This window comes from Pogona vitticeps, chromosome 2, assembly GCF_051106095.1.
Source record: "Pogona vitticeps strain Pit_001003342236 chromosome 2, PviZW2.1, whole genome shotgun sequence".
Classification (NCBI taxonomy): Eukaryota; Metazoa; Chordata; class Lepidosauria; order Squamata; family Agamidae; genus Pogona; species Pogona vitticeps.
Window position 1 is genome coordinate 28,809,813 of NC_135784.1, and position 27,307 is coordinate 28,837,119.

General features: G+C 44.7%; 1 protein-coding gene across 1 annotated transcript in view; it reads left to right on the plus strand.

Moving 5' to 3' along the window:
- Positions 1-27,006, plus strand: part of SAPCD1 (suppressor APC domain containing 1) — a 40,968-nt gene extending 13,962 nt beyond the window's left edge. Inside the window, exons 2-6 of the mRNA XM_072989105.2 lie at positions 1,628-1,764; positions 13,962-14,099; positions 23,219-23,311; positions 25,476-25,586; positions 26,738-27,006. Of these exons, the coding sequence (XP_072845206.2) occupies positions 1,628-1,764; positions 13,962-14,099; positions 23,219-23,311; positions 25,476-25,586; positions 26,738-26,860 (602 nt within the window). The 3' untranslated portion in view covers positions 26,861-27,006. The remainder of the gene's footprint in view (positions 1-1,627; positions 1,765-13,961; positions 14,100-23,218; positions 23,312-25,475; positions 25,587-26,737) is intronic.
- The last annotated feature ends 301 nt before the right edge of the window (positions 27,007-27,307 follow it).

Below are 27,307 nucleotides of genomic sequence, written 5' to 3' on the forward strand. Positions count from 1 at the left end.
CTGCATTTTACAAATTTCTGTTGCAGGATGTGGTACTCGTGCCTCCCCCCCCCCATCTTAACCTTCATCAACTTGAGATAGATGGCCAAGGATGAGGGGTGATGGGGACTGTAGTGGAGCAATACAGAGTAGGGAGTGGCAGAGATTTATTTTACTTCATTATCTGTTATTTTTCTAACCTAGCTTTCACTCAGCTCTCTTTCTCACCATCCCTGTGAGGCAGATCAGAGGGGCCAAAATCAATGAGTGAATGTCATGACAGAACGGAAATTTACCTGAAGTCCCAGCCTGCCCTGGGTGACTGAGTACAAAGGTAAACAAGGGATTTCCTCAGGTGTGGTTCTTCTCACTGCTACGGGACGAGATACTGTTGTCACAACAAGGCATGGTGCAGGAGATCCACATGGCCTTCTCTGCTCTGTGTCAACAGCGAGAAGAACAACATGAGCAGGAGTGATAAAAGAGAGATGAAGGGAGGGTGTGGAATTGAGGGCTCTTTCGTTCATTGCATGCTGCCAGCTTGATTCTAATTGAGGGTGAGCCTTTCCAAGCTATTCTAGGTAGGCGGTATTCATTCCCTACTTGGGAGCATCCTGGGACTGTGCAGTTTGCCCAAGGCTACACAGGCTGGCTTTTCTCTCAAGAAACCCCGTGGGGGAATCCAATTCCCAGTCCTTAGTTTTACAGCCAGATACCTAACCATCGAGCTATCCAACCAGCTTCATTGACTTTTAGGATGTATGCTTTGCCTCTCATTATTTCTGTCTCTGGGGAGTCGGTAAGTGCAATCAATCCCACTGGACCAGAGCCAGCTTCTGGCTCAGTTAATCAATGAATCTTTGTAATTAGTTTTTTTTTTTAAATTAAAGCAGTGAAAATGAGACAGGATGAAGTGGAGGGAATTCCATGAAAAAGAATGTTCTATATGGTGTCAAAATATACAGTTCCTACTCCTCTGCTTTTACCAGCAGCCTAGCACAAAGTAAGAATTTTCCCCATTGTTAGCTCTGAGCCTGATCCTACTGACAATTAAAAAAAAACTCTTGTATTGGTGGTGGCCCCCGTTTTGTGGATCAAGCCTCCAACTGAGCTGCACCAGGCTCCCTTCCTCCTGTTATTTTGGAAATTAGTTAAGACAGAACTAGACAAAGCAGCCTTTAAGAACGTATCCCAGAATGTAACATTTTTGTTCTTTTTTTACTGTGTTCTAGTTGGTATATATCTCTATTGATTGCGTTAATATACAGGGGTGGAACTGAGTGTGTCTCTGTGTTGTTGTTGTTGTTGTTGTTGTTGTTTTTGGTATGTGTTTTATCCTGTATACCACCCGGAGTTGTATGTATTCACTAATGGGGCGGTGGTATATAAATCAAATCAGTCAATTAAAAATGCTTTAAAAGTTACTTAGAAGGCAAACTACGCCTGCTGAAACTTCCTCCTTCACGCAACTATGAAAGAGATGGTGTCCTCTGGTCACCTTGCCTTGGTAAGATCAGTCACAATTGCAGGTGTTATGTAGATGTCTTTTTTATTTTTAACAAAATGATGCAAACATAGTTTGTACTAGACTATAAGGAACGGAAATAATGATCTAACTGTCTTTATTCCTTTCTGCTCCTTTCTCCAGGAGAATCGGATGGGAAAAGCATCACACGTTCCCGTAGCATCAACAGTTCCCTGTGCCAAGCTGGGCGACGCCGGAGCCTACGTCTCCCGAAGGAGCCACGCAGGCACACCATTTCTAACGCTCTGGAATATGACATGGTGAGATGGGGGATGGTTCTGGGTAGGGCTGCCCAAGCCATGAGGCAGAACGAAGTGCCTGCTTCTAATGGGAGATTTTTCTGGAATCTAATACCTGGGCTGTTCCTCCTATCGACCATGATTCTCTCCCTTGAAGGACAGCCATGCCCTTTGTTAAGTGACATGGAGGATCCTATCCTGCTGTTCCCATTCATTTACCAGCCCAAGCAGCTTAGTTGTGTTGTCGTTTTAAGATGGGTTGCATGCATTCCCCCCCCCCATATCCCTTCTTCTTCTTGAAGCACCTGCCCAGGGGGAGATCCATCTGTGATGAAGTAGGCTTTACATGTAGGAGGTAAAGAAGATGTAGGGGGTAACGTGTAAAGAGGGGGGAAATTTCAGCATGTCAGGCTTGAACTAAAAGCTGTACCTGTTGAATTGGCCTCTTTTAAGCAACAAATTGCTGGCTGGATAGCCATGTTGGAGAAGCACTGAGCCAAGAATTGGGAGTTAAATTCCCCAGTGTGCCTCCCCAGAGAAAAGCCATGGGCAAACCACACAGTCCAAGAGGTGCCCCCCAGGAGAACCGAATAGTAAACCATTTTTGAATATTCTCTACTTAGACCAGACCAGATGGGCGGGATATAAATCACATAAATAAATAAGTCAGTCAGTCAGTCAGTCAGTCAGTCAATCAATCAATCAATCAATAAATAAATAAATAAATAAATAAATAAATAAATAAATAAATAAATAAATAAATAAATAAATAAATAAATAAAACTTGGGAAATGGTCACTGTCAAAATCAGCAATTATCATTATTTAAGCGGCGGTTTAAAGGTACAGGAACCCTGTGCTCTTCCGATGTTTCGACTTGCGTGCAAGCCAGAACATGTAAACATTCTAATTAACATGTACAGCTTCCATGGTTACTGTAGGGTCTCCCCTTCAGACAGTCACTTTTGCATAAAGAAAGTAACAAAACCAAAAAAAAGCTGAGAGTCAGCTATTGTAGTGGACAATGTATTGGACTAGGACTCAAGAGACCCAGGTTCAAATCCCTGCTCAGCCACAGAAGCTCACTGAGGGGTTGCCCTTGTAAAACCTTTCCTTAAATATCTCACATATCTCAGAAACCCTACTGGCATTACCATGTGTTGGAATCTCCTCCCCTCACATGTGAAGTCCACATGATTAATGGATGCCTGAGTGGGCCTCTTTTTTATGTGGAATGGGAGGGCAGTGCCATTTTGAATTTTGCCTTCAGCAGCAGAATGTTTGGGGGCAGGCCTGGCCTAAGAATGATTCCTGAAAACATATGGGGTGTCTTAATTTCCCTCTCCAGCTGGATTTATTTATTTATTTATTCCATTTTTACCCCGCCCATCTAGAATCGGGAATCTCTACTCTGGGTGGCTGACAAAATATCAAGATAAAAACAGCATTCAAATAACTTTGACGATAAGAGCAGAAAAACCAATAAAGAAAACAGGATCCAAGATGGGATAAAGAAGCTATGTAATGGGAGGGGGGAACACCAGGCGGAAGAACCAAGTCTTCAACTTGTTTTTAAAAATTCCCAGTGAGGGGGCCAGTCAGATCTCCGGGGGTAAGGTGTTCAAAAGATGAGGGGATATCCTTGGTTCCAAATAGAAATACCGGTAATAAATATTCATTTGAAAGAGAGGACATTCGTGTTCTTAGTCACAGCCTTTTTCAAGCCTCAAGAAATATAAATATATTTTGTTAATTAATTTTTCATCCATCACCTCAGGAATTAACTGTTCTTCAGAGCTGCTGCTCCGTTTAAGGCTATGTCTATACAACAGACTTAAGCTTATTTTATTTATGGCCTTGGCTTTCAACCCAAAGAACCTCACATACAGTATTGCAGTTCAGTGGAAAGACAAGGGTAGGTACCAGAACTCTCCACATATCTGATGACAAATCAGTGATGCCTGGAGCTTGAAGAAGATACCTAGGGCTGAGCATTTTCAACTTTGGGGCCAGTAATTCCCCAAGGAGGATTCTGTGGTTTTTCAGCCAACAAATGGATACCTATGGACATTACATTTTGCTCACATGGAGCAGGGTTTACCTCTCAGGCAGTATGACTTCCTTGGGTCTTACTTCTTATTGTTAACAGGCGGGAAAGGAAGCCCCTGCAATGCTTCCTGGAAACTGTAACACTAAAATAAGAGGTGCCTGATTGGATCTGGATCAAACTAAACATACTTCCTGAAATGGGCAGCCATATATTTCCGGGAGGCAACGACACCCTCTCTCACGCTTTTGCTTAAATGGCTGGTAATGGGAGGCATACTGCATCTGATAATGGAGGCTCTGGATAGCTCTCAGATCAAATAAAAATAACAGAAGGTTTATGGCTTCTTAAAGTTTTGTTTGGTATAAGCTTTTGTTGACTGCAGGACACTTAAACAGTGGTTGCAGCCTGCAAATGCTTAAACAACATAAAACATATTAATATACATGCTGGTTTTTAAAAGCACAGCAAGACTCTGTGGATCCTGTTGAACAAACATGGAGCTCACATAAGCTCCACACACACACACACACACACACACACACACACACACACACACACACACACACACACACACACACATGTCTCTTCTTGTACTGGTTGTGAGGGAGATCACACAAGTGGTACTTAATGAGCAGCTTGCAGGGAGGTGGGAAAAAGTAGGGCATGTCTACACTGGATCCTCTTGGGCCGAGCTGGTGTGGTCTAAATATAGTTGCTTGAGGTTGGGAGAAGGAGTGAACCTCATGTCCAAATAGTATATCAACACCAAGCGACCCCCCAGCTCCTTCCACTGTCCACTGAACACTTCCTATGCAGAGGAGCAGAAGAAGTTTTTTTAAAAATCGTGTTGGACTGTCACTGGTGCACTGAATCACTTGGATTAAATTTTAAAATATATTTTCTTCCTCTTGTTTGTAGTGCCAATCAATAAACTGGCCATAGTTGGAGTTCTGATCAGCACAACACACAAGGGGGGAATTTTTTTAAAAAAAAAATAATCTTAGTGATTCAGTGCATCAGCGATAGTCTAGAAGAGGCAAACGAAAAATTAATTTGCTTTCTGTTTTTCTCCACAGAGGAGCACATTATCCTCAAATGGCTCATTTATTAAGCCACTTCACAATAGCTTTGACCTCTGCAAGGCTCAATTTCAGTCTGTTCCCATTGATTGCACATGCTGGGAATGGACTAAATTGGAGTGCAGTAACCTCCACCAAGAAAGTAAAAGCCCTTGAAAAGGGCTCAAAAAGGTGCAGGTTGGGGTGTTCTGGAGACAAATTGGCTCATTGTAGAGATATGTCATGTGATCATTGGGAAAGAGAGAGAACCAATCTGACTCGTAGTGCACCTTAAAGTGGGACAAATGCCCATCTGAGCAATCTCTTAAATGATTTTCTTTCTGCTCAGTATTTAAGCAACAGGACACTGGCCTTTGTTGCTTTTGTTACAATGGGCTTGACAGGCTCCCCGCCCCCTTAAATCATTCCAGGACTTATAGTCTTTGATAGGCCTTTAGCTCAAGACCGTGGTCACTATCATGAGCTCCAGCAGTGTGAATGCCTGATCAGTGTGAGGACCCCATGAACACCCCACCAAGCTCAGATAGCTTTATAGGGTGATCAAGCAAATTCAGAACGATTAGATCAGTCAGTTAAGCACCAAAGAGGAAGTACTTTCTTTTGTCTGTCTGGAATCTGCTGTCAGTCATTGTCATCAAATGACCTAATGTTGCAGGAGAAGTGGGGGGGGCGGGATTCTCTATTCACTTCCTATGCACCATGCTTAATTTTATAAACCTCTTTTATATCTCTCCAGGTCATTTCCCCCACCCACCCAAAAAAGGGCTGGGAATCCTGTGGTTCCTTCATATGTTGCTAGACTCCAGTTCCCATCATCCTCAGCCAGCCTGGCCAATGTTGTGGATGATTGGAAGCAGGGATTCATCAAGTTCTAAAGATTCATAAGTTCCCCACCCTTACCTAAACTGAAAGGGCTGAGCTATTCTTCAGAAAAATAATTCTTCAACACCCTGATAGTTTAGGTTGCCCAGAATCAGGGTGAATTTGATTTATTGATTAAAATTTTGAAAAATCAGTTTTTTAAAATGTAAATAATAATTTAAATTGTGAGTTAAATTGTTATTTAAATTGATTTTAAAACTTTTTTTTATCCAGCATGCCCAGAAGCCTTATGTTAGGGCGGTGGTCCCCAACCAGTTTGCCTCCATGAACTGGTTTAGCATGCAGGAGGTGGGGCAGGGGAGCATCTGTGTGTGTGGGAGGGGCCATTGCTGTGTGCATGGGAGGGGTCATTTGTGCATCTACTGTATACGTGTGTGGGAGGGGCCGTGTGTGGGGGAGGGGCCATGGGAGGGGCTGTGCATACATGGGAGGGGCTGTGCGTGAATGGAAGGGGTCGTGGGACGGGCAGTGGGAGGGGCCGTGCTTGAGTGGGAGGGACATGCATGCATCTGGGCATGAGGGGGGGCAGGAGATTTGTCTCCATGGCCGGGTTCTTGATTTAGAGTGATGCGAATGGGGCACAATATTCCAGGAGGTGCTGCACCAGGAAGAGTAGGTTGCAGCCAGCAAGACCTCAGAGCTTAAGCAGGAACCTTTACAAGAAGTGTAACAGAGGAGCAGCAAATTCATGTGTGACAAGCTGCCCCTTGGCATAAACTGGCTTTTCAGTGTACAGCAAAGATCTAAGGGCATTGCATGACTAGCATTTTTTACACAACAGGTCTGTTGTGGTAGTGGCGGACGTGGTGGCAGTAATGGCAGCAGTGGGTGGGGTGTGGGTTGGTGCCAGTTGGCCTACAGTATTTCACCAGAACTGACTTTAAATTTTAGGAATGGTTGGTCCTACCAGAGGCAGAGTCGGGCAGCTGATCTGGAATAGCATGGAAGGGCAGCAGGGACTCCATTAGCTTGTTGTATTTCACTGGCAAAGAGAAGCAAAGAGACGTGTGGGATATTCTGCCTCTGGTGTTAAAATAACTTGACTAAGGACTTGTCCAGACAAGTACATAAATTACTGTTTAGATCACTTTTGGCATGGTTCAGTTTGAGCTAAATTATAGTTTCCATATGTGTTTCTATTTGAATAGATCCATCCTACCTCTTTAAGAGCTGTCCCGCTCCTTTCTGGCACAGTGGTAGGACGTGTACTCTTTTTTGTATGATTCAGCTTGATCTTAATTAGCTCGTTGTGTAGCCTATGCGGAAGGTTAGCCTGCACCCAAATGGAGCAGTGGGTGACATTAACTGAGGAGTCAACACTGTGACATATTAAGTGGATTGTGACATTAAAAGGGAGGACAGAGAAATCCCCTCCTTTATTTTTGTTTTCTTCTTTTTTAATCCCTAATTGATGCAGTGCAATTCTAATACTATGCTAGGTTGATGCCTTGCCATCTTGATATTCAGGGCTTCTGTTGTTTTAAGAGTTCAAGCTGCAGCTGCAAATATTTGCTCTTCCGTACTACTCTTAAAGCTACAGAATCTTTGTATTTTCCACTCAGGTATCCTCCTTTTGTGCTCTATAGCTTCACTTGCTGGCAGTGGAATGGGCTATTCCACCTTAAAGCATGCTGCTTAAATACTGCCCCATAGCTCTTAAAGTACTCTCTGGGTGGTTTACAATTTAATTATGCCCACTCCCCCCCCCAGCAAGCAGAGGACTCAATTTAACGACACTGGAAGGCTGAGTGAACCTCAAACTGGCTACCTGGGATTGAATCCAGGTCCTGAGCAGAGTTTTGGCTGCAGTACTGCAGTTTAACCACTGTGCCACCTTAGGCATCACATGTTGTGCAATAATATAAAACACATAGGCCAAAATTCTCTTGCGTAGTTACACAAGTGGCATAACTTTTGGAGGTAAACTACCTCAAGTTAAGAAATCTCCGTAGACATTATCAGTTGTGTGCTGCATCATGTAAATCAGTTTGCAACAGACAGTGTCTGTGGTGATTTCTTAACTTAAAGCAATCCACCTCCAAAGATTACACTATTTGTGTTATGCCAGCATAACTAGGCTAGAAGATTTTGGCCATGCAATCACTGTAAAAGCAGGCATGGAGCAATTAGCCAGGGAACAGGAGGTGGCACTAGGGAAGTGGTGAGGAACCTCAGCCCCCTCCCCGAATCAAAGGTGGACCTCTGGGGTTTCTCTGAAGGCCATGACCCCTTCCTATCCCATGGTACAATTGTTTGTTAGTTTCCTATCTTTTGTATGAGACTCTTTTTCATTCTGAAAGGTTGAAATGCTTCTTCTAAAGCAGGCTTGTCCAACCTGCGGCCCGAGGGCCGCATGCAGCCCAGGTCAGCTCATAATGCAGCCCAGTGCAATTTTTTATTTTTAAAGAAATTCCAAAGTTTCAAGTTACTGTACACTGCCGGCGCTTGTGGCCGGAATGTGGCCGGGGCATGTCACAACAGTAGAGGGGGAGAGAGGGAAGGAAGGAGTGGGAGGGGAGGGGACAGGGGGGCTGCGTGACTGCATTGCGCCATCCCCGTCAATAGGTGGACCCCCTCCCGGCCCCATAAAGGCGCCGGAGTCGAAGCTGGCAGCCTCTGCTGTCTGAGATCGCAGCTGCTGGTACGCGCGCTTGGAGCGGGGCTGTGGAGGATGGCTAGCGCTGCCCCCCCATGCGGCCCAAACCAAATTTATGGGCGGCCCAAACCAAATTTTCATCTAATGTGGCCCAGGGAAGGTGAAAGGTTGGACACCCCTGTTCTAAAGCTTAATTACTGGCAAAAAGATCTTTAGGATACGTTTTGTAGTATTTTTGGTCACGTACTTTTGGGCCCCTCCTCCTCCTGAATGCTTTTGAGACTGAAGTTGGCCCTTAGGCTGAAACCTTTTGCTTTAAGACAAATGGCACATGACATGAAAGATGAACAACATTTTGAACATGTTATTTTCATGAAACATTCCTTTTGTGACTGTAGTTTTGAATCAGGAAGAATGTGCCAAATCGTTTACAAGTCAGCTGTCCCCCCCCCCACACACATACACTCACAAACCCTCCCCTCAGCTGCTTCCCCCACCAAGAGGCTGGGAAACAGGAGGACCATCTAGCTAGTCTTCAAGATGTTTTGCTTGTATTGTTCATTTCAGTCTACTCTGTTGATGCTGTCAGCCATTCCCTGCTGGGCAAAATAAAAATGTAGAGGGCTGGACTTGATGATCTATAGGATCCCTTCCAGCTCTGCCGTTCTGTGATCATGATGATGACTTCATTTGAAACCCTTCTGGTTCAGGGTGCTTGGAGAGTAGAGGTTGAAAGGATACCACGATTCTTTGGAGATGAGGCCCTTCCTGACCCAAAGCAGTTAATCCCTTGGCAGAGCAGTCATTCTGCTTCCCTCATCCCATCCCCACCTACTCCCCAAGCTCAGCTGGCCGGAAAGGCCGGGATTACGGTGCCCATTGTCCAAGGCAACTGAGGCTTTGAAGAGTGTCCCAGAATGCACAAGGGGTGCTGAGTTCAGCAGATTTGGGGCAAAGAGGGAGGAGGGGAAGATACAGCACCCGGTCAGCCTGTCCCAGGGCAAGGGAGGGCTCAGCAGGGAAGGGGGAGTAGCAGAGGAAGAGCCCAGGGAGAAAAGAGAGAGTCATTGGGGGCAGGAGGGGGGAATACAGAAAAAGCTGGCAACCCAGAGTGGTTTGAAGGCAGCCGGTGGGCACCAAAGAAGACAAGGAGGGCGAATGCCAAGAGGAAGCAGAGGGTGGAGGAGCAGAAGCACCTCTCGGGCAAGGAAAGGAGAAGAGGGTGACGGATTGACAGAGGAGAAGGTTGCCAGAAAGACCAGTGCCGGGGGGTGATTGGACCATTGTGTGGGTGGGTGGAATGAAAGGGGAAAGCCACTACGAAGGGGGAGAGGGTTGAGGGAAAGCAGTGATGGCAAGACCAGAGAAGGGGTTTTGCAGGGGATGGTGAACCTCCCTAAAGGGAAACAAGAGAGAGAAGAAAGAAGGGGGTCCTGTCAAGCAGGAAAAGGGACTCCGGAAGAGTCCGAGGGAGAATGCGGAAAAGCCTCAGAAAAGGGGAGCAAGAGTTTTGAAGGACTTTGGGCTCTCAGTGAGGTGCTTCTGGGTTAGGCCAAGGAAGCAATTCTTTCCTTGGTCTCAGAAGGTTTTACAAAAAGACAGGGAGGAAAGGCTGGGGAAGGGGTCCTGGCCCACCTCCGGTCGTTTCCCTTCCACCCCACCAAACGGGGTGACCTCGGGGGGACATCCCTGCCTGGCTGGCATGCCCCGGTGGCCTCCGCCCGTCCTGCTGTGCCTTCTGCTGCCTCCCGACCACCGTAGCCCCTCCATGGCAGTCCAAAGAGGCTACACCATCCTCATCGTCCCGCTGAGCACCGCCCTCAGCAGCCTGGAGGCCATTCAGTTCTTCTTCTGGGTGAGTGTTTGTGAGTCTAGGCCGGTGGGGGGGGGGTGTCACACACCTGTCACTTGCCATGCACTTGCACACTTTCGTCCAGGCTTCCTTCAGCTGGTCCTCACACTCAACGGGCATCCTGTTTAAATTTTAAAAAGAGAGAGGCACCATGTGCATTATATACAAATAAGGAGGTCCCATCTTGTCTCCTCACCTCCTCACCTATTAGGTTCTGCTGGAACTGTCCTGGAGCCGTGTCTTCTGCTGCTTGTATACCAAAGACACAAAGCCATGACTCCCATCAGGATCTTCTCTGTTGTGGCCCCTTTTGAAATCCCTCCCTGGGAATCTCTGTTGGTGTTCATCTCCCCTAATCTTAAGGAAAGAAAGTTAAGCTCCTTTTTTTTTTGCTCCTTTTTCTTTTAGGTATTTTATGGTATACCCTTTCATAGCCAATTTCTTGACAATCCGTCTATGATATGTTTTGCTGTCTTTGCAAACAAGTCTTTTGCGGCAGTGTTCTTGTTGTGATTCAGGAATGGAGGACACTTATAATTGCCAGCTGTCTTCAGTACTTGCTCTCCACACTTGTATGGTTTTTTTTTTACAATGAGCTTAATATATTAAGTACTTTTCATTGGCTGCTGGAGTCCTTAATACATGCAGTGTGAAGTCTTTGTTCTCACCCCTCACCTTGAACAACTTTGCCTCATCCCTTTCTTTTCCTCCTTGCCACTGTTTACCTTTGACTTCCACTTTTCCAAATCTAATAACTTCCTGCTGTCTAAAATCCCCTTTCTTTCCTCTCTTCCCTGTTGCAAATCACACCTAAAAGCCCTGCATTATTTAGCATCATCATCATCATCATCATCATCATCATCTCTCTCTCTCTCTCTTCTTCAAAACTGTCTTGGCTTCCTCTTAGGGGCACCGACCTACCCGCCCCGCCTCTCACACCAAACCCAAAATGCTGCCTGAGGACTTCTAAGCTGCAGCTGCTCATTTGATGTCTGTTCAGGAGCCCTGATCTGGCTCAGGACCAGATCTAGTGGTTCAAATTTGGTCCCAATTCTGTTCGAACCAAACTGAGACCGGATCTGAATAAAATTTCAGAAATCTGTATCTTTGCATCATCTATTGCGTTGCATTGGGACATTTAAAAGTCTGGTAAATGTTCATTTCCTTTCCTTTCTATATGTGCATGACATTTGGGAACCTGGTAGCTACCTCACAAAGAGTATTACTGCCTAATGCCAGACAAATATGTCTAGGGTAGTTTGTGCCAGATGTTTTAAAAGTTTTCCTTTAAAATTGTCGTGACCTTTTGGGGGCTTCCCCCCCTATAAATAACATGAACATCTGCATCAGTGAAGCCCCCTTTTGCGCTGATGATTTCTGACAACTTTCTTACAGATAGACCTAGGTGTTTTTTTTTCCCTATCCACCTTTAACATTTGCTTTAATATGCTAAAAATGCTGGCACATGCTCTCCTTTTTTATTTTCAGGTTATGACTGTGATTGGTTTGTGATGCTTCTGGGCTCAGACTTGCTCTGTAAAGACAGAACAAATATACTGCACAACACAGTCTGAAATAAAAACCAAACATAGAAGCTGGGGCCAAAATAGAGCAAGGGCTGTAGGAGACTAAAGGGAAGTGACATTATCTAAAAGAAATGTAGCAGAAATCAAATCTATTTGCAGCATCACTCCTTTCTGCAGAGAGACATTGATAGGTTTTGACACCTTGCATTTTTGTGCAATCTGTAAGCCGCATCTGGCGTTGCCATCAGACTGGTTTCAAGAGCCAGGGGGTTCACATCTGGCCCAGATCTTTGGACCATTTGTCTTAATTCCATAATTTATACTATTTTTGCCTGGTAAACAGTTTTAGAGAACTCAAAGCATCTCTTTCTTTGTACCCAGTTTAGGACTTTATTTCTGTGGAGAGATTACACACTATTTTTTCTATTTAATCTACATGTACATTTGAAGTTGTTGAAGATATCAACAGTGTCAACATTATGAGCAAAAGCAAAGTGTGCCAATATACCATCCCATATCACTTAAAGCAATATCCGAGCAGTTAATAATTTAATTATGCAGGCTACACATTTCTCTCCCCCCCAGTGAGTGAGATACTCAATTACCAACCTAGGAAGGAGGGAAGGCTGAGTTAACATAATAATAATAATAATAATAATAATAATAATAATAATAATAATAATAATAATAATAATAATAATAATAATAATAATAATAATAATAATAATAATAATAATAATAATAATAATAATAATAATAATAATAATAATAATATGATGATGATGATGATGATGATGATGATGATGATGATAACAACAACAACAACAATAACAATAATAACTATTATTATTATTATTATTATTATTATTATTATTATTATTATTATTATTATTATTATTATTATTATTATTATTATTATTGACATTTTGAGGAGGATTACCATAGTTATTGTTATTATCGTTATCTTAGAACTGAAGAGCTAGAAGGGATCCTATGGATCATCAAGTCCAGCTCCTGACAAGGAGGCACAAGTAGGGAATCGAACTCATAACCTGTGGCTCGACAGCCAGATGCTGACTCTTGTGGTGGAGTGGTTAAATTGCAATACAGCAGCTAAAACTCTACTGACAATCTGAGTTTGATTCCAACCGGCTCAGAAAGCCAGCTCAAGGTTTTGCTTGTCTGCATGCCAGGAAAACACAGGGAAATACTTTTCAGTTCATTCTAGTGTCTGATTCTGATAAGATATTTATCAGAAGATATTTCGCAGAAATATAGAAGAAACACAACAAAGTGTTATCCTTGTTGCCTAGGGCTGATAAGAAAAAATTCTGACAAAGTTCTTCTAAAATGCCGCTGTAAAATACATTTTTGAAAGTGATTAGAAACCATTACTCGTTACACCAAGGAAGCACCCTTACTTACTGAAAAGTAACTTTGTTGCAGTAACCCTAATCCTAACTCTAGTTACTTGTAACCCTGTATTTTCAAGTACCAACAAAGTAATTGTAATGAAGATGTGATTGGACATCAGACACATGCCTGATTGCATTGGGAATGGTCACTTTAATGGGTGCAATCTCCCTTAAAGGAACCCTGCTGCCTGCTGGGGAATTGCTCCCACCTGGTCCCCAAAAGAAGGTCCAGTTTAGGCATGGATTGAGATTAGGCTGGAATGCAATTCCCTGTACGTGTGGGATTGTGGATATATAGCAGTCCCGATTGCAATGGGATCACACACCCCAAGACAGAGGAATAGCCCTGACTAATGGGTACAGCCAGAAGCCCAGGAAAAGCACAAAGAAACATGCCAAGGTGAATGCTGTACAGTGGTGCCTCGCTTAGCGATTGCCTCATTTAACGATGTATTCGCTTAGCGATGAGGTTTTTGGAGTGATCTTGCGCTCCGTTTAGCGAAATTTCCAATGGGGAAATTTCGCATAGCGATGTTCGGGACCTTGCTTCACTTAGCGATGACAGTTTAGGTCCCCCTGTTTTGCTTAGCGATGTCTGTTTTCGCTATTTTAAGTGTGTCTTAAAATGTTCAAAAACTGTTTAAAATGCTTGGAATCGTTAGTGCACCTTGTAAAACCTTTGCAAACTTAATTTGGCTTTGTTCTGAGTCTTTGTTAATTTTTGGTGAATTCCCCCCCCCCCATTGGAATGCATTGAACTGTAGGTTTGACAGCTAAGCGAGGCACCACTGTATTTATTCCCTTCTTTCTGTCTTGCAGCTGAAGCGGATGCAGGAGCTGGAACGGGAACGGGACGCTTTGTTGCAAGGCTTGGAAATGGTGGATCGGATGCGTGATTGGTTTCAGCGTCACCTGTTAGAGGCTCAGAGGCGCCAGAAGCACATGGGAGCAGAGGCAGTAAGTAACAGGCAATGTGCAAAGAGAGAGAGAGAGAGTCTGTGTGTGAGAGAGAGACACACACACACACAGAGAGAGAAAAACAAAAAGCAGGAGGCCAACTTGGTACATGAGCTATGGGAACTTGCATTTGTCGAGATAGCACATCCTTTTGTTTGCTTGTGCGGGAATTCCTGCATGATGGGACAACAAAATCCCAGGCATTTAGGGGATTTTCCAGATTGTAAGAGGCAGTAGGTTCCTAAATCTTTGGCTGAACAAACCTCAAAGAACTGATTTATCTGAATAACAATAGGATTAGCAGTTTTGAGAGTCGCTTTCCCTCCTTCCTTCCCTGTCTTTGGGCTGTGTGTACTCCTCTGACCAAATTTTGTAGCGAAATAATTGGATTGAGTTCCATGGAAGCAGTAGCTGAATTACCCTTGCTAGTCTCTACTACCTTATTAAAAGTCCCTTTCTTTTCCTTTCATTCATTCATTCATTCATTCATTCATTCATTCATTCATTCATTCATTCATTCATTCATTCATTCATTCATTCATTTTGTATCCTGCTCCCATTAGTATTGTGGTACTACTCTGAATGGATACTACACCTATAATAGAAAACAAAAATAAAGATAAAAACATAGAAAGCAACAACAATAACCCTAAAAACAGATGGCACCAACTTATCATATAAACCCAGAGTGGAAGGAGGAAAAAGAAGGAGGGGGAGAAGAGGAGGGGAAAGGAGGGGAAGGTAGTGAACTAGGGTCAGTGTGTGGTACCAGAAAGGTAGTCATTCCCCATAATCTTCTATAACTCATACAGGTCTGTTGATAAAATGTCAGAAGGGCATTATATTGCCTTATATGCCGCCTTTCTTCCAATTGGGGGACTCAGGGCAGCTCACAATATTAAAGAGAATAGAATTAAAAACATAAAACAATTTCAAAAATTAAACTATATGCTTATTAATTAATGAAAAGCAAGTAAACATTAAAAAACTATCATTAACTCGAAGAAGGCATTCAGGGATTCAGTCATGATTGTTAAAAGCCTGCTTGCAGAGTTGGTGTTACATACAGCACTGATGTTACCTGTCTGTCATGGGTTTGGAGGGAAAGTTCCATCCTATGGGGAGTGGAAGGCGGGACATCAGGAGGAGGGGCTGTACTGTATATATATGTGGAGCGTGTGTGTGGTGGAGAGATGCCGCTGAGAGACACTGGGTTGTGACGAAGCAGCAGCTGGGAAGAAGAAGCTGTTGTGGGAGTCTGTGTGTCAGACAGGGTACTTCTGTGTGTCAGAGTACCAACCTGATAGGTTCAGGTGTCTGTTGGGTAGCCAGAACTGATAGGTTCAGGGTCTGTGCTTCAAGTTAAGGGTTCTGTGTGAACCAAACTGTATGCTTGTATGAGTGAGAATAAGCCACGTTACTTTATCTTATTCACCTGATTGTTTTATTTTCCTGTGTGTGTGTTTAAATAAACCTTATTCTTTATTTGTTTAAAAATCCATCCCTGGTCTGTGTGACTTCTTACAGGGAATGGTTGGTGGCAGCTTAGTGTAACTGTGTGACATATCCCAGTAGGTCTGGGTTTGTCACATTGATTGGTGTCCAGCGTGTGGGATACGACTGGTCCAGTTGTCCAGTGGTACAGCAAAGCCTTGGCAAGTGTGCCCAGAGCAAGGGGGGTCTAGTCAGGGACAGTCTGAGGCGCGTAGGTAATCTTCTAGGTGTACCTCACGGGGAGGTGCGCTAGTAGAAGAACGTGCCAACTGGGGAGACTTAGATTAAGGTGCTCTGAGGCAGCCTAGTTTTGGCGGGAAAAAGCTGAGGCAAAACTGCGTAGTAACAGTGAGCTAGCTTGCCAGCTGAGAGGCCCAGCAGAGGGGGGTAGGCTCTGACTCGATACTGTTGCAAGTTAGTGCTGAAGAACAGCAGCAATCTCTAGGGAGAGCTGGTTCTGAGGCAAGAAGGAAAAAAAGTGGTCGTTTTATTTTGAGGCTTGACTTTTTAAAGCAGCCTGTTCTGAGGGGGGATTATGCCCTTGACTCGAAGCCAGATGGCCGAAATGAGTGAAGTGAAAGACCCCCAGATTGACCAAGGTTCTGAGGATGAATTTGGCTCAGTGCAGGGTGACAGCACAGGAGAGCAGAACCCAGAACTTAGAAAATTGCTCATAGCCCAACAGCATGAACTGAGGATGAGGCAATTTGAAATGGAGGAAAGGGAAAGAGAAGAAAGGTTAGAGAGAGAGAGAATGGAGAGGGAAGAAAGAATGGAGAGAGAGAAAATTGCTCTGGAAAAAGAACGGATGGCGTTTGAATTAAGGAGATTGGAACTGATGAACCAGAACAATAATAACAATAGGGATTCTGAGGGAGGCCAATTGTCTAAAGCTGACCTGAAGAAATTCCCTGTGTACCACAAGGGAGATTGTCCTGAGGTGTTCTTTTCCTTAGTGGAAAGAGCGTTTGTGGACTTCTCAGTGAGGGAAACTGAGAAGATGACCATCATGCGATCTTTAATCAGTGGTAGCCTGGCTGAGGTTTATGCCGAGATGCCTGAGGAACTGATGAAAGATTTTGCAGAGTTTAAAAAACTGGTGTTTGCCAGACATGGGATAAATGCAGAGCAGCTGAGACAAAGATTCAGGTCCCTCACCAAAAAACCAGAACAGACTTTTACCCAAGTGGGGGCCCAATTGGTGAGGCTGCTTGAGAAATGGCTATCGCAGGAGGGAACAGAGACCTATGAGCAGCTTAAAGATTTGATAGCGCTGGAACAGTTCTATTCAGTCCTGCATGGGGAATTGAAATTCCAGGTGAGGGAAAGGAAACCGAAATCTGTGGCAGAAGCCGCGGAGGTCGCAGATTTTATTTCCCAAATAAGAAAGCCCTTGGGTGAGGGGAAATCTGTAGGTAAACCCAAAGAAACCTACAGCAAGTACTCTCAGGGACCAGGGAAAAGCCAGCAAGGGGGAGGGGCCCATGGTGAAGGGAAGCCCTCAGACATGAAACTAAGACCTCAGATTTTGGAGGGAAAACCAAAACAAGATGAGAGAGAATCAAAATACACCAGAAAATGTTATTTCTGTCAGGGAAAGGGTCATCTAATCTCAGAGTGTGAGAAATTAAAGCAGCTAAAAGGAATGGTGCCTCAGGAGTCTAGTGGGACCAAGCCAAAAGCTGTGTTCTGTGTCCAGAAAGAGCAAGGCTCAGTGTCACTGAGGGAGCCTGTTGCCATGGCTACTCAGTCTGGAACAGCTACCGCTGATGATCAGGCTGAGGAAAATGGTCCTCTTATAGAGGTAAAGCGCTGCTTGCTGGTGAAAACAGATTCTCAGTTGTTTGAGACCGCCGGGGTGGACGTAGGAATACTTGACCGTCAGTATAGGGGGCTGCGGGACACTTGTTCCCAGGTAACCCTGTGCCATCCAGATATTATTCCCAGGGAGTTTATAATCCCAAATGAGAGCATGAAGGTGGCAGGGATTGAGGGGCAGGTAATCTCTCTGCCAGTAGCAGAGGTACCTGTCAACTTTCAAGGCTGGAGGGGAGCTTGGCGGCTAGCGATTTCATCGACTCTGCCAGCAGCCGTGCTCGTGGGAAATGACCTGGCTGAACATGTGAAACGGGTGCTAGTGATTACACGCTCACAAGCCACCACGGGGACAGTTCAAGGGGGTAATGATGAGCCAGAGACGGAAGCAGAGGGGAGTTCAGAAGCTGTGGTGGAAACCTTAACCACAGACAGCAGATTTGGACAAGAGCAAAAGGCAGACGCCACTCTCCAAAAGTGTTTTGAACAGGTGACTGACGCCCAGCTAACACCTGAAACCCCAGTGAGATTTCTGGAGAAAAAGGGGATTTTGTATAGAGAGACCCTGAGGAATATCTCAAAAGGGGGAGATGGGATCAGGAGTCAGCTGGTGGTACCTGAAAAGTATCGCCCCATGATCTTACAAAGGGGGCACTCTGACATGTTTGCTGCACACTTAGGGGTGAACAAAACACAGCAGAGAATCACACAGAATTTTTACTGGCCTGACATAGGGAAGCAGATCAGGGAGTTCTGTAAACAATGTGATGTGTGTCAAAGGCAGGGGAATAGCCGCGATAGGACCAAAGCAAAGTTGTGCCCTTTGCCTGTGATTGACACTCCGTTCAAATGCATAGGGGTGGATATTGTGGGACCTTTGCCCAAGGCCACAAAGAGGGGGAACAGGTTCATTCTAACAATTGTGGACCATGCCACAAGGTATCCTGAAGCCATACCCTTGACTAACATTGAAACTAACACAGTGGCCGATGCTTTGGTAGGGTATATGTCCAGGATGGGATTTGCCTCAGAGATAATCACAGATTTGGGAGCATCGTTCACATCAAAGCTCATGAAACGCTTATGGCAAATCTGTGGAATTAAGCACAAGGAAACCACTGCCTATCATCCGGAAAGTAATGGGTTAACTGAGAAGTTCAATGGGACTCTAATGCGCATGATTAGGGCTTACTTGGCAGAGAATCCAAACAATTGGGACCAGAAGCTGCAATCCCTTTTGTTTGCTTATCGATCAGTGCCACAAGCCAGTACCGGGTTTAGTCCATTTGAACTTTTATTTGGGAGAAGGGTGAAAGGGCCCCTTGATTTGATCAAACAAAATTGGGAGCAGATCACCCAGGATGACCCACAAGACGTTGTGACATACATAGACACCTTGATGAATGACCTAAGGAGAAATCTAGAGCTGGCAGCAGAAAACCTGCAAGCTCAGAAGGTCAGACAGAAAACATGGTATGACCACAAAGCTAGAGAGAGGCACTTTGACCCAGGGGAGGAAGTGCTTTGGCTTAGGCCCTGCAGAGAGAATAAACTGCAGCTCAAGTGGGCAGGACCATATAGGGTCATTTCCAAGATGTCAGACCTGAACTACCTTATAGAGCAGGAGGAGAACCAAGCAAGGAGGGTGGTTCATGTGAATGCCCTAAAACCCTACTACAGAGGGGAGCAGAGGGTTTTATTCGCGATAAAAGCAGCTGAGAGTGAGGAAGCTGAATTACCCTTCTGGGAGGGTAGAGGGGAAGTAAAATACAACCCAGAGGAGGTAAAGATCAGTCCTGCACTCACCCAAGACCAGCAGCAAGAACTAAAAATGCTGCTTAGTAAATATCAACAGGTGTTTTCCAACAAGCCGGGGATAGTGAAGGGAGTGATGCATCGGATCCACACAGGGGATGCACCCCCGCAGGCAGTATCCCCATACCGAGTAACGGGACCCTATAGGGACAAGGTGCGGAAGGAGCTGGACGAGATGCTGAGGGAGAACATAATCGTCCCCTCTTCTAGCCCTTGGTCCTCTCCGATAGTCCTTGTGGACAAGCCTGATGGGAGCATTAGGTTTTGTGTTGATTACAGGAAATTAAACCGTGTAACCACTCCTGATGCCTACCCAATGCCCAGGCTAGACAACCTGATTGAAACCATAGGGGGTTGTCGGTTCATCTCATCATTGGACCTGGTAAAGGGATATTGGCAATTAAGAATTGATCCCAGGGATCAAGAAAAGACTGCCTTTTGCAGCCCTTTTGGTCTCTATGAGTTTCGAGTCCTGAGCTTTGGTCTCAGAAATGCACCAGCCACATTCCAAAGGCTGATGGACCAGACCTTGGCAGGGCTCAGTGACTTTACAGTGGCCTACATTGACGACATAGGGATCTTCAGTAATACCTGGGAAGATCACCTGATACACCTGGAGTTAGTGCTGCAGAGGTTAAGTGCAGCAGGGCTAACAGTAAAGGCCAGCAAGTGTCAGCTGGGTAGCCCAGAAATAAAATACTTGGGTCACATGGTAGGGGGAGGAGTGATAAAACCCCTGGAGGCCAAAATAGAAGCTGTGCGTGATTGGCCTCGACCCAACACCAAGAAAAAAGTCAAATCATTTCTTGGGTTGGTGGGCTACTACAGAAAGTTCATCCCGAGGTTTAGCGAGATTGCGGCTCCGCTGACCGATCTGACGAGGAAGAAGGCTGATGACCGCATCCCGTGGACCAGCGACTGTGAGGCGGCGTTCCAGAGGTTGAAGGAGGCGTTAATCAACTATCCTGTCCTGCGTGCTCCAGACTTCGACCGGGAGTTCATCATCTACACCGATGCGTCTAACAGCGGCGTAGGAGCAGTTCTGTGCCAGGAGGATGAGAATGGTGACCAGCATCCAGTGTCCTACCTGAGTAGGAAACTTCAAAAAGGTGAGAGACATTTGGCAACCGTGGAGAAGGAGTGTTTGGCCATAGTCTACGCGATCCAGAAGGCCAAGCCTTACATCTGGGGAAGACATTTTATTCTGTGCACTGACCATTCACCATTGCAATGGTTAAAGACAATGAAAACCCACAATAGCAAACTTATGAGGTGGGCTTTAAACCTACAGGACTATGACTTTGAAGTGAAGGTGGTCAGAGGGTCAGTGAACTGTGTTGCTGACGCCTTATCAAGAAGACCTGAAGATTGAAGACGGCGAAAGAACATGGACTATGTGTATATAATGATGACAAAAAGTTAAATGTACCTGGTTTTGAATTTGGTTTGTATGAATAAAGGTAAATGGATGTAATGTATATGGTAAATGTTTAAATGCCTATTTGCTATGGTTTAACTTAGAATGTAAGTATGAGTAAGTGTAATATGGTATGTATAACTGTTGTTGTGTATTTTACCTAGGTTGTTTTTTGGTGAAAAGCACGTTAGCTTTCCTCCTACAAAACAACTTATAAAGAGGGGAGGTGTTACATACAGCACTGATGTTACCTGTCTGTCATGGGTTTGGAGGGAAAGTTCCATCCTATGGGGAGTGGAAGGCGGGACATCAGGAGGAGGGGCTGTACTGTATATATATGTGGAGCGTGTGTGTGGTGGAGAGATGACGCTGAGAGACACTGGGTTGTGACGAAGCAGCAGCTGGGAAGAAGAAGCTGTTGTGGGAGTCTGTGTGTCAGACAGGGTACTTCTGTGTGTCAGAGTACCAACCTGATAGGTTCAGGTGTCTGTTGGGTAGCCAGAACTGATAGGTTCAGGGTCTGTGCTTCAAGTTAAGGGTTCTGTGTGAACCAAACTGTATGCTTGTATGAGTGAGAATAAGCCACGTTACTTTATCTTATTCACCTGATTGTTTTATTTTCCTGTGTGTGTGTTTAAATAAACCTTATTCTTTATTTGTTTAAAAATCCATCCCTGGTCTGTGTGACTTCTTACAGGGAATGGTTGGTGGCAGCTTAGTGTAACTGTGTGACATATCCCAGTAGGTCTGGGTTTGTCACAGTTGGGTCTTCAGCTGTCGGTAGAAAGATGAAAAGGGGAAGGGGGCCAGCCTGATTCCCCCAAGGGAGAGCCATTCCATCATGTGGGAGCTGCCACAGAGAAGTCCCTCTCTCGTGTCCCTATTTCTTGTACTGGCAATGGGACCCATAGGAGAGCTTCTGATGACAATCTCAAACACTGAGAAGGTCCATACAGGGACACATGGTGCTTCAGATATCCTGGACCCAAGCTGTATAGGGCTGTATAGGTAATAACCAGCATTTTGAATTGGTCCCAGAAATGGACTGATAGCCAGTGCAGTTCTTTGCAACAGGGACATTTTCTGCTGCCTGTAAAATGGCCCCAGTCAGTAATCTGGGTGCTGCCTTTTGAAACCGCTGATGTTTCTGATCCCTCTTCAAAGGCAGCCCCACATACGGTGTGTTACAGGACTCCAAATGGGATGTAACGAAAGTACTGTAGGCAGTGTTAATGGTAGTGTTGGAAGGGGTGGAGAACCTTCGGTCCTCAGGCTGAGTCCACTCCTCCTGAGATTCCCCTTCAGCCCTCGGAGATTCCCAAAAGGGCCACCCCTCTCCCCCTTGACAATATAATTAGCTGTTTTCCAGGATGCCTGGAAAGAGAGAACAAGAAAACAGGCCTTCTTTGCAGTCCTCCCCTGCCTTAGGAACAATTTTCCTCCCTGATGTCTTTTTAAAAGCTCTTGAAAACATTCTTGTTTCATCAAGCCTTTCAAAACGGGCCAAATAGTGCACTAGCTTTTTATTTAATTCCTGCCTTCTTTAATCTTTTAATAACAATCTACATATTTTAAATGTCTCAGTTGTTTTATTATTTAATTTAATTGGCTCTTCGCTTTATGTTGGCACAGGCTAGGTTAGGTTTTTGTTATTTCCGTTATTGTTCATTTAATAAAATAAAATAAACAAAATTTCCCAGCTTTTGCCTCCCAGGGTTTTTATTTTGCACCATGCTAACAACTGAAATGCCTTTCTTAAAGCTTAGTTACTGGGAAGAAAAACTTAATAAAATATGTTGGTTGTTGTGGTTTTTTCGGGCTCTTTGGCCATGTTCTGAAGGTTGTTCTTCCTGACGTTTCGCCAGTCTCTGTGGCCGGCATCTTCAGAGGACAGCACCAGAGCACAGGTTGCTGTCCTCTGAAGATGCCGGCCACAGAGACTAGCGAAACGTTAGGAAGAACAACCTTCAGAACATGGCCAAAGAGCCCGAAAAAACCACAACAACCATCAGATCCCGGCTGTGAAAACCTTCGAAAAAATATGTTGGTATTTTGGATTCCGCTCTTTTGCTCCCCATCGCAACCGGAATGTGGCCATTGGGAACTTGTTTGATATAGAATTCAGCCTTTGGGCTGCAAGATGTTGTGCAGTCCTAGGATATACTTTTGTGGAGGGAGATTCCCTTAAAAAATTGAACAGGTGGTTGTTAGATGACTTGTCCCAGGAAACCTGGCCAGTGGTTATGGAGGATGGGAGTTGTAGGTCAACAATGTTAGGTTCCCTAAGTCTTGCTTTACATGGTTCAAGAGGGAAGTTGCTGACCTTCTATTAGCTTACAATCAGAAATTTGCACCGAGGAGGGGAAGGAGAGTAAGGAATTTTAAAAGGGAATGAATATGTGATTGTTTCTGTACTCAGGTGCAAGGCATTCAGCTCATTCAGACATCCAGAGAGTAAACACATGTATAATAAATGCTAAAAAATATTTTTGTTTGTTAGCTCTCTTATATTGGAAGGCAGTGCTTAACATATACTTGGATTTTCAACCTGAGTGGCTTTTTTTTTGTCTACTTACAGAGCTATTTTCCAGAAAACCAGAACCACCTGCTGCTGGCCAAAATCCAGGAAGTGAATTTGTGCTTGAAAAACTTACTCACCTCTCCAGGAAAGGTCAGGAGGATTGAGGGCGGGAATGGACCCCATGGCAGAATTTTTTTGGTTAAATTCCTCGAGCAGCACAGCAAAGATTCACAGAGCAGAATAGCTTCAAGTACCTCAGATTGGGCCACTCCTTTTCTAATTAACTGCCACCTGCAGTCTTGATCATTCACTCTGAGACATTTGTAAGGAGAAAGAATAAAAGCATTTAATGTACTTATGATGAACAGATAACAGCAAACTGGCAAACATGACCGCCTTCAAGTAACAGATTTCAACAGACTCTAGAGAAGGAAAAAGCTCTGAGCAGAGAGGCAGAATTTGAATTCAGGGACAGGAGGTAACAATTAGTTAATGCTGGATAGATTGACAGTCACCCCTCTCCCAAATAGCCCCTCCCTGCCACACCTTCTTCAGGCAGCATGTGAGGTTGTAAAAACTGCAACAGATTTCATATGCCCCTAGCCTGAGACAAGCTGAAGCAAACTGCCTCAGGGGGGAGATTGAAAAGGGAAAAGGAAAAGAAAAGTCCCAAATCCAGTAATAGGTGAAAGAACCGAAGAGAGCAAAAGCAAAGCAAAGTGTGCTGGTTATATACCACCCCACAGCGCTTCAAGCACTCTCTGGGCGGTTTACAAGTTAATTATGCAGGCTCCACAGTGCCCCCCCCCAGCAAGCTGGGGACTCATTTTACTGACCATGGAAGGATAGAAGGCTGAGTGAACCTTGAGCCAGCTCTACCTGGCATTGAACCCTGGGCCGTGAGCACAGTTTTAGCTGTAGTACAGCAGTTTAACCACTGCGCCACAAGAGATCTGGAATGACTTCAGAATGTTGTTGCTTTCGAATTCAGCACAGGTTTTAGCTTGTCTTGCACATACAGTGGACCCTCGACTTACAGACGGCTCGACTTACAGACTTTTCGAGTTACAGACTTCTCTGGCTGCAAAATTTAGATTCGACTTGCAGCCGGAGAATCGACTTACAGACCAGAAAAAAACCAAAATGGAACAAAAATAGAATAAAAACTGCCAGTTGTGGGATTAATCAGTTTTCAGTGCATTGTAGGTCAATGGAGATTCGACCTACAGACTTTTCGACTTACAGCCACCTTTCCAATACGGATTAATTCCTTAAGTAGAGGGTCCACTATATAACACTTTTAGGTTCTATGGGACTATTTACTTCCTATTGATGAATCTTGCAAACACAATTTCACAAAACGAATCTTTTCTTATTTGCATTTCTATAACAGACAGCATGAGTAATTATAACTACAACATGCTGCAATTTGTGCACTCTAACACAAATTGTACTGGGTTGCTTGTAGAATTTGCAAAGCTCAAATGTCCCTTTTTAGATTCCAAGTCAAACAAAAATCCAATTCAACTTAATTGGGTTGGGTCTCCATAACATGGGAGAATCTTCAAAACTCTAAAATAAAATGTGAACACAATAAATTGTATGCAATTCATGATTTCACTATGTAGATTCACTGCTCCAACACAAGCATATAGGAATTAAATCCTAAACTAAGTTGGCAAGGGCTTCACCAGTCAAAGAGGCATCAGCAGCTCTGGCTTCTGCAGTTCTCCTGCCCTTTCTGAGATTCAAACCTCTTACTCATAGTCCTTCTCTTTCTTAGTGCAAACACTTTGGGTTGGACCAGTAAGTGTTACACAAAGGTTCATTTTCCATTTACGTGTGGTGGTGGTTCATGGTGCTAATGGTTATAAGGAGCTCAGCCTTTTCCCTGTTCCATAGTCCTGATGAAAATTATTCCCCACCCTTGCTCTGAAGATGGTGATGCCGCTGGAGGCTTTTTGCCCAATGCAAATCGCAGCTTGATAATTTGGTGAACTTTGTGGGGACTGCTGGCCCTCCTTCAAGTCTAGCATTGTCCCCTGACAACACAGCTGCTGTTTACATTACAAAAAAAAATACTGTGCATGTTAAATACATTCACCCAGGTAGTTTGCCTGCCACAATAGGCACCGAATGCTCTGTATCAGGGGCCAGTCTTGGCCTGAATCTAATTTTGAGAAATAAGATTTGCACATTATCAAGCCTATGCATACAAAAGCTTTGCATATCGTCCATCCAAATGCATGGAAGAAGTGGGCGTGGAGGGGGAAGAATGATGCTCGTGAACTTATTTCGTTGTCCTCTTCTCCAGTCTGAAGTTCCACCTGGTGCTTTTGGAGCTCCTCTCTATTCACTGGGCAAGAAAGAATTTCATCACCAAGCAGTCACTGTCCTTAAGGAACAAAACCACCTGCTGATCAAGGTAACGAAAGTCAAATGCTGGTGGCACATGCATACGCAACAGTACACCTGCATTTAGAGATGGGCCCGAATCGCCGGTTCAGGGGTTCATGCCAGTTTGTCCTTTGGATGAACAGGTGTTGGGCGCTTCCCAGAGGCAGGACAGTGCTGCCTCTGAGGGAGGTGGGGCTGGGAAGCACTGAATGCCTGTCCATCCAAAAGATGAATTGGCGCAAACCACCGAACTGGCTATTTGTGCCCATCTGTACATGCATTTATATGGGGGGGGGAGGCAACCTCTGGAGATCTGTAGGCTGCTTGCATCTGGACCTTGTACCCTCTCATTCATGGCTATTAAAAATAAAAGTGGGAGGGGTCCTGGAGGTGGCGGGGACCCTCAGCACAGGCCAGTATTGCCCCAGGCGGGCAGGGACACACACACACACACACACACACACACACACACACACACACACACACACACACACACACACACACACACACACACACACACACACACACACACACACACACACACACACACACTTTTCTTTCTGGAGCTGTGAAAGGCCTGCATTCATGCAGGTCATATTGCTATTTTTTGCATGTCCAAATTCCCACTTTCTCATTTAGCACTGTTTTTCCCCACACACAACTGTTTGTCCCCCTACGCAACTTCCCAGATTTTTTTTTTTAGTGCCAAACCCCTTGGTTTATTTTTTGTTGTGCTTTGTACCTGGTAAAGTCTATGGACTTCTACCAGCAAGTGATTGAAAACAGAGGTGTCCCATCTGGAACAGCCCTCGGGCTGCATGCTCATAGCTTGTAAAATGGAAATGCTAGACGATTTCTTGGGTGGCAGTTCATTCCAAAGCGATGGAGCTACCACCAAGAAGGCTCAGTTCCTTGTTTCCTCCTTCTGCGCCTCCCTTCCTTTATCACATATCTACTTAATTTCTTAACCACCCCCGCACACATTCTGTGCAAATAATATCAGGTGGGGCTTACTATAGGCTTACTATAGGAATACACATATGCACACACATCAAACGAGAGATGTTGGGTTAATCTCTTGCTTTCCACAAGTATGAAAGAACCAGCACAAATGAAATGTTCTCACTGGGAAGAATAGTGATCCTGTTATCCTAATGTTTGATGTCTGCCTGCTAACAGGAAGTGTCTGAAAAGAGTGATCGCATTGCTCAGCTGGAGCAGGAAAAAGCCGCTCTTTGCCAGCAACTGAAAGAGAGAAGGGGCTACCGACTACCCAGCCATAAGGAGTCCACCTTCATTTGACGCACAAGGTCACTTCGGAGGGTGAACGCCGCCGTGACTCTGCTGTCTGCTCTCTGTGCAACGCCAGGGACAACACTTCTTTCTCTGATTCCAAGACCAAAGGATAATGTTTTTTCTGGCAAGCCTTTCTGCCTGGGAGAGGGGGGGGGTTAATATCATCCTCTTCTTTAAGCCATTGCAACAGCCAGCAATTTCTCCCCCATAAAGTGACTGTAGTACCCTAGTTTTTTAAGGCAACGTATTAAGCCCTCTATTTGGGGAGGCATGCCTAAAAACGTAATGTCCCCCACCCCCAGTTTGCATACCAGCACATTTTTGTCTGGGAAAAACTTTTTTAATAGTGGATGATGGTGAGGATGGCATCAAAGGGCTATTGGAAGATTATGGAGAAGAACAGGTAGAAAGAAACAAGCAGGAAAAGGAAAACAGCCATTGCTGTGGGCTACT